The 7,963-nt window shown below is 36.2% G+C and overlaps 1 protein-coding gene across 1 annotated transcript; it reads right to left on the bottom strand.

Moving 5' to 3' along the window:
- Positions 1–340: 340 nt before the first annotated feature.
- LOC140881880 (chlorophyll a-b binding protein 3C, chloroplastic) lies at positions 341–7,132 on the bottom strand. Its single transcript, XM_073287519.1, has 11 exons — positions 6,176–7,132; positions 5,854–5,930; positions 5,627–5,722; positions 4,156–4,817; positions 3,409–3,493; positions 3,277–3,324; positions 2,774–3,136; positions 2,149–2,687; positions 1,913–2,030; positions 1,518–1,616; positions 341–608 (listed from the first exon to the last, which is right to left on the bottom strand). The coding sequence occupies exon 1, from the start codon at positions 7,072–7,074 to the stop codon at positions 6,280–6,282; it is 795 nt and encodes a 264-aa protein (XP_073143620.1). The 5' UTR covers positions 7,075–7,132; the 3' UTR covers positions 341–608; positions 1,518–1,616; positions 1,913–2,030; positions 2,149–2,687; positions 2,774–3,136; positions 3,277–3,324; positions 3,409–3,493; positions 4,156–4,817; positions 5,627–5,722; positions 5,854–5,930; positions 6,176–6,279.
- Positions 7,133–7,963: the final 831 nt, after the last annotated feature.

Here is a 7,963-nt window from a genome sequence, read left to right as displayed (position 1 = left end):
GGAGCCCTTAAGGCCAAGAGTGTTGAGTTGTATCGGCGCGGTGATCGTGTCAAGTTGTAAGGCTATCCTTGGAGCCATCAAGGCCAAGACGTTCGAAGTGCTAGTGGATCCTTGGTTAATCGACTTAACCAAGAAGGGGAGACGTAGACGATTTATCGTCGAACTTCCATAAACATCTCTTATCCCTTTTACTGCTTTATTTACATTACACATTTATTTACCGCACTTATTATTTGATTGCTTAAGTCTTCCGCTTGCGTACTTGCATAATCACTTTAAATTGCTAAAGTTGCCAATAGAACCTAAATCCCCCCCCCCCCCCCATTAGGTTCTAACAATCTGAAACGTAAAATACACTAATTAGATTGATAAATTATCCATCCAAAAGTACATCCATCAATAAAAAATTATGCATCCACGAGTATTTCTACAAAAGATTGATAAATTATCCATCCAAAAGTATATCCATCAATAAAAGTATTATGCATCCCAACGTGCATATGACCAATTTATGAACCTACATAGGAGTAGACGAATTCGCTCCATTCACTTCTAATTTCGTCAAATTGAGCTTGGTCGTAATATTGGTTCCTGATGGATCCTGAATACTGAAATGTAAAAAAAATAAAATACATTAGAATAAAATTTAAGATCGAGGATTCATATTTGCCAGTTCACAAATAAGGGTAACGACATATGCAGGTACTGATCACAGGTTGTCATTGCAACAGATGATTAAATTAAAACATTACTAAATTGAAAACACAGTACTCTATCAAGGATACATATATATTTGTCATTTCACAAATAATTCCAACAGCTAGCTAATGAAAATCTTGAAGCTTCAACATAATAGATCTAAAGAAAAATTAAATAAAAGTATTTGTGGGTCTATAGCATCACAAGCCTTGCCTCGACCATTTGCAGCACCAATTATTGAAATTCTTGCAATCTTATTCCTTTTTCATATTACGTTTTTGGTTTGGAAATGAGTGCTAAATTTGCAGAAGTAGGGAGGCAGAGAATGCGAGAACGAATGGACAGGTGGTGAGAGATAGAGAAATAGCCAATAAGTGCAGAATCAAATGCCCAGAACATAGAACAGTCGCACGAAATACCATTGACCCAATCCAAACTAGAAACAATAATCCATACATCATAGAGCAGTCGCAAGTAATCTCAGACAATTTTGATTCCAACATTTATCAGCATGGAATAATGGCCTTTTTCGTACGAGAAAATATGATATAAACCAGCGAGCAAGTACAATATGTCAATATCTCTGAAAAAGAGTTGTTTAAAAAATAATTATAAAACCCTTTCACCACTAACAGTGCTAAGACAGAAAGTTTGGAAAGAAGAATGCCAAAAATGCCAACTTCAAAACAGAGCCTACCATAAATGCCAACTTCAAAATAGATGCCAACTTCAGATTCATTTATGAGCAACTAAGTAGCAAAAAAGGATGGAAACAGATTTTCACGTAAACCAAATCATAAAATGAAAAGGAAACTCACCATTTTATCCAAATGTAGATTTTCACGTTCAACTATATCTTTCATATACTTCATCACACAAAATCCGCATTCAACCGAACCACTTTGTTTTATATTACCCTACAATGAAATAAAAAAATATTTCAGCAATAAGTTTAGAAAAAAAAAAACTGAATTAGGTAAGCAAATGAGTAAAGTTCTCAAATATAATATAACACTATAACACTAAAGTTCTCAAATATAATATAACACTAAAATTTCCGAATTAATAGAATACATTGCGTGGATCAAGTTGCACAGGTAAATAATAACCAAACACAGTAAAACCACAAACATAAGGAATTGATTATTTGATAGGAACAGTTGAAGAAACACAATTCTGTTTCTTCTCGATTAAGATTTCAAGGGACATGAACCTTTTGGATTTGCTCCAATGCACCTCAAGTTATAAAAGTCTCCTTCCCATTATCATCCACTGTTATCGCTAAAAGTTTATCCAAGGTTACACCAGCTGCGAATGGATGACCTGGATTACTGGTAAACAGTGGCACTATGAAATGGTTGCTTTGGGTTACATTCAGAGATCAGGGGAGAAAGAAACAGAGAAAGGGGGAAGAAAGTAAGGATGAATCCGGTATAAAAACCTGCATACCTCTCAAGATCCTCGTATCTGGTGTGAATGTTTGAAATTGAAAGCTTTAAATTTCCGATCACCGTATTGATTAACGATCCAAGCCAAGATTTATTCTAACAGAAAGAAAGAGCGTGAAAAAAGGTTAAGAAATCATGATCAAAACAATTCACCAAGAGCCCACAAATTATTCTCAGTCTGCTTTGAATATGATTCAGTATATGCATATATGTACACACACATACACATGCAATAGACCACCACATTCATGCCTGCTCCAAGTAAGTTTCTAATTGCATTTGGTTATTTTTTTCATAACAAGAAAAACAATGTACAGGGGAGGAGGCCTGCCAGTTCCTCCCAATAACTGAAATAGACCAACCGATAAGGATTACTAAGCACACGAAAATAAGATACAAGCAAACACCACTAAGTCATCCTGATGGTATAACATAAGCATAGGCACCCAATCCATGAATATCCTGTGCCTCAAGAAACTTTTTATGCTCCTCTTCCGTCCATTGTTCCCTTTGTTTTGTGATCATATACTGCTTCCTCACCTGTTTGAACATCACGACAAAAACAAAATAAGCTGTCAAAATGCAAGATAAGTTGAATATTAGCACAAAATTGTTATGATATATACCTAGGGAGAAAACTCTTCCCCATTATGAAAACTGCTCATTCGAAAGAGCACCAGCAGGTGTACCCATTTTTAAAAGAGGTTTATTTCTGCTGCCTGACCCCGTGCCCCCATCTTGTTCCTGTGGTATGAGAAATTGCAGCGACATGATGATATCCATAACCGGTGTCTTCAATACCATTTTGTTTCAAAATCTGGAAATCGATGCTGAGGTATACTCCACAGATTTCCAACAAAAACCAATACAATCCTTTGCAAGAGGACCATAAACCTTTTCCTGACACAGTCGACCTCTCCGAAGTTGCGCTGGACCGATGGGATCTGGCCTCAAAGTGAAGATCGAGAATGGAGATCGAGAGAGGAACCCTAAAGCATGCCATATACATAATTCTCATTCCCATTAAAACTCTGCTCAAGTTTGTGTGAAAGAATAATAAGAACTAGCTTTTGGTGCACTTGCGAAAAAAAGTTAAGAGAAGTAAACAAAGGATTCTATTACAAAATACCTTTACTGTCCAATTTGAAGATCTTGCATACTGATTATTTGTTCTGAACTGCATAATCAAGGAACAACTAATTTAATGTAGAGTTTCATAATGGGAATATTGCCAAAACAAAAAAAAAAAACTTCTCATTACATCTTTAGGAACATCCTTGGGACAGTCATAAACTGCATCTAATGGGTAAAATTTTGTAATTTCCATCAAACAACCATCTGGCAACCTATAGCATCAATTCCAAACCATTAAACCACACATTAATAAAGAGAAATATTAAAATTATAAATGATGGATATAAGAAAATCCACGCATACACGGGTTAGAGCCTGAAAGATGATATTGTCATCAAGAATATAGAACATGCCAAAAAAGTTCAATTAACACTTGAATATTGAAACATAAATCTCATATACATATAGACACCCATGTACCAATAAATTTCAGCACCTGCGGCTACAAGAGATTTTGTAATAGCTCATCCATAGCCATTATCATCATCTAAACTAGTAATAAATTCCCTTTTCCCGGAATAAAGTATAATCTATTATATGTATGATTCTCTGTATGGAAATACTTTATCCGTTTCATTTCTATTTGGTTTTAAGATTTTGAAAAAATTTATAAGTGACATGCTATGATCGCCAAAGATCAATAATCACTCTGTATAAAAAAATAATTCAGGTTTTCTCTCATTTTGATTGGATAACATTGGCTTCAAATCAAGTTTTCATATTTTATTGATCTGTTTCCGAAATAGTTATCTGTGACTACACACAATAAGAAGATATTTGAAATACTGTCACGGAAGCGTAAAACAATTTCAAAATCATAACTGGAAATGAAGTCAACATCCGAGATTGGTTCAACCATAACTTCAACAAGTACCTGTTCAACAAGTCTCAAGTGACACAATATATCTAGGAAAATCTTGTAAGAGCTGTAACAAAACCAATAGAAAGAACCTTAAATCATTAGTACGGATTATATGTAAATATTTACATCTTTTAGTTTAAACATCCAAAGCAGTCTGAAACTCCAATAATAATCACATCATGACCATAACAACATAAATTACTTAATAAATTCATAAAATTTAAGGAAAAAAAAGCAATGAAGTAGATAAAGAAAAGGAAAACAGAGAGTGATCAAGATTCATCAGTAACATTGGAATGCAACTCCACGGCCAGATCATCGTTTCTATCAGGAGAAATAAAATACAGCAAAACATCAAACACAGATTTCTCATACGGACAAGCATGATTCTGTCCAAATTCAAAAATTCCATCCATCATTAAGAAGATAAGAGAAAGAATAGGTACCAGAAAGTAGGAAAAGCTCAATTATAAGAACCTAAAACCAAACCCATTAATATTATCAAATCAACAAGATATATACGAGATAAGACTTGGCTGCCTCAACGTGCGGTGGAGCACGAGGTTAATCCACTGAGCAGAGAAAATGAGTTGCCAAATGTTTCCAAGGACACATTGTGGATCGCTTTTTGGAGCATCCAATATCTCAGACCTTTTTCTCCCATGACCAAGCACCTAAGAAAAACGCAAATTCAAGAACTCAATCATTCCAAGAAACAAGAAGGGACAAAATATAAGAAGTAAAAGGAAATGACATTTTACATAAAATCATTCAAGGATTCCAAAAGCCACACCATAAATAAATTTTTTTTAAAAAATGCATTTCGAGTAATCAAAGAGCTACACCACAAATAACATCTAGAAACCAAAGAAGTACATAGTAAACAACCCTCGAGTAATCAAAGAACAAGACAAAAAAAATAACATCAAGAAAACATATTTCAAGAAATAAAAAAGAAATTGCGCAAACATTGTGTTGTAGTATGAATTGATGGCAGACATACAAGCATCTGAACAAGTTCTCACTTCTTACTTCGTAACCCCAATTGTATAATTTCATTTCACCTTCCATCTCTCTCTGTAATTATGTTTTGGAAACCTAGGATTTGTCTTGTGGGTTATATATATGGAAGTCGGAAGCTTGAAAATGCTATTTTCTTTCCTTTTCATAGTATATTAGTATGTGCATTTTCTCCAAATTTATCTACTTTCTATAGATTTTGACACGTCCAAGAGAAAGCAAAGTACTTATGCAAACATAAAGATGTAGTCAGGAAATTGTGTTTCATAAACAAGAATCTTAGATCCAATCTAGTTAATGACATCCAATTTAACACACATTTTCCTTCTCACTACACTGTCAAGTCAAGTGAAGTTCTACAAGTCCACCCTTAATTGAATAAATAGAATAAAAAATTTTCCTGACTAAATATGAAATAAGAAAATTTGCCCATTCTTAAGCAAGATCGAGTCTGAAAGCCTACGGCAGTGAACGGTGGACTTGCGGCGGCCGTGACTGAAATATGTCGGAAAATTTGAGGAGGTGCCATAAATCTCTATAAAACTCAAATCCAAGCAACCTACAACCAGAAAACACCAAAATCGATCGAAAAACGGCCGGAAAAACGCAATTAATTCCAACAACCGAAATAAAAATCTGGAATTTCCTTATGGAATGGGTATCGAGAGAGAGCTTGCGACGAGATCTTACCAAATATGTAGTCAACTGAACATTTCCGTCAAAGAGGCGGAGGTGGAAGGCGAAGATGCAAATCGGCGGCGATTGGGCTGGAGAAGAAAGGGAATAGCGTTTAAGGATAAATTTTAGATAGAAAAGTGTGAGGGAAATTAAAATCTAAGATACCCGGTTATTCTTTTTACTTCAGTAATTATAATTATAAATATTATTTTTTAGCTTTTTACTTCGTCTAAATTAAAATACTGAAGTAAAATATTATCAAAAATACAAGTGCAGCCCGTGTTTTTTAAATTCTGAAGTAAAAAATTAGTTTTTACTTCACCAATGTTATTACCGAAGTTGATTGTTCCATATTACTTCGTCAATAATAATTGCCGAAGTAACAGGTGGCGAAGTAAAAAGCCAAAATTCTACTAGTGGTGGTTTCAACAGTGAAATTCATTTGCCGGGAGTGAAGTTTGTGGCGTAAGCCCATGCATTGTTGTTGACTGGGTCTGCAAGGTGGTCGGCGAGGTTCTCCAAAGGACCCTTTCCGGTGACGATAGCCTGAACGAAGAATCCGAACATGGAGAACATGGCAAGCCTTCCATTCTTGAGTTCCTTCACCTTCAACTCAGCGAATGACTCAGGGTCGTCAGCAAGACCCAATGGGTCGAAGCTGCCACCTGGGTACAGTGGGTCAGTGATTTCTCCCAATGGCCCTCCGGCAATACGGTACCCCTCAACAGCTCCCATCAGTATAACCTGGCTAGCCCAGATGGCCAATATGCTCTGTGCATGCACCAAGCTCGGGTTCCCCAAGTAATCCAGTCCACCCTCGCTGAATATCTGTGAACCAGCCTTGAACCACACGGCTTCACCGAATTTCACTCCGTTGCGAGACAAGAGCTCTGGGAAGACGCATCCCAGGGCTCCAAGCATGGCCCATCTGCTGTGGATCACCTCCAGCTCACGGTTTTTGGCAAAGGTTTCAGGGTCTGCCGAGAGTCCAGCGGTGTCCCACCCGTAGTCTCCGGGGAACTCACCGGTGAGGTAGCTTGGGGACTCACCAGAGAATGGTCCCAAGTACTTAACACGGTCGGGGCCATACCACGGGCTGCCGGATGAAGCAGGCTTGGAAGCAGTCTTCCTCATGGAGACCCTACCGGTGCCCGTGATCTCGGAAACAGATGGCGATTTGACCGCCTTCCCGGACAAGGTTGGGGAGGAGAGAGCCATCGTAGATGAAGCCATTGCTGTTCAAGGGTGATTGTATTGCAAGATTGTGAAATAGTGTTTGTGGGTTGACAAGTATTGGAGAGCTAAGAAGGTATTTATACTAAGCGGGCTCTATTAAAAATGAGTAGTTGAGGATCAGATGCTGCAATATTATTGGGTGTTGGCATTTGAGGAGTTGATGTTGTGCGTCCATTTGGCAAAGGATATCATCACAAATCATATTGGGAACAAATCTCAAATGTCTGAGTTTTTCCCCCTTCAAAACCAATAAGAGCTTGCCAAATACGTTTACTAGAATATAGATCGACTCCAACGAGGATAGGGGTATATCTTGCAATTTTTTTATTTTTTTTTTTGAAAAGAAATACAAAACCAAGAAACTTCAAACTAGTCATTTTAAAATATAATACTATTATCTATGTATCTATCTATATATATATATATATATATATATACATACTCTATGCTTTTTCTATCTCCTTTATAAATGTGTGAATAAATTTCTAATACATCAATTGTGAATTTATACTTTTAACCCTTACCAAAAAACAATAAATAAACACAAACAAACAAGAGAAAAAAATAATCTATCTCCTTTATAAATGTGTGAATAAATTTTTACTACATCAAATGTGAATTTACATTTTTAACCCTTACCAAAAAACAATAAATCTATCTCCTTGAATAAATTTTTACTACATCAATTGTGAATTTACACTTTTAACCCTTACCAAAAAACAATAAATAAAACAAACAAACAAGAAAAGAAAAGAAAAAAACCCAACCACCACCACCACAAACTACTCCCCTGCTCCACGCCTCTTCACCCTTCACAACCCCCATACTCACAAATTTTCACTCATCACAACCCGAGACTCACAAAACCCACCCTTCTCATCGAAAT

Source organism: Henckelia pumila, chromosome 2 (genome assembly GCF_033568475.1).
Source record: "Henckelia pumila isolate YLH828 chromosome 2, ASM3356847v2, whole genome shotgun sequence".
Classification (NCBI taxonomy): domain Eukaryota; kingdom Viridiplantae; phylum Streptophyta; class Magnoliopsida; order Lamiales; family Gesneriaceae; genus Henckelia; species Henckelia pumila.
Note: the sequence above shows the minus strand (reverse complement) of the source record. Positions and strands in the feature narration are given on the sequence as shown.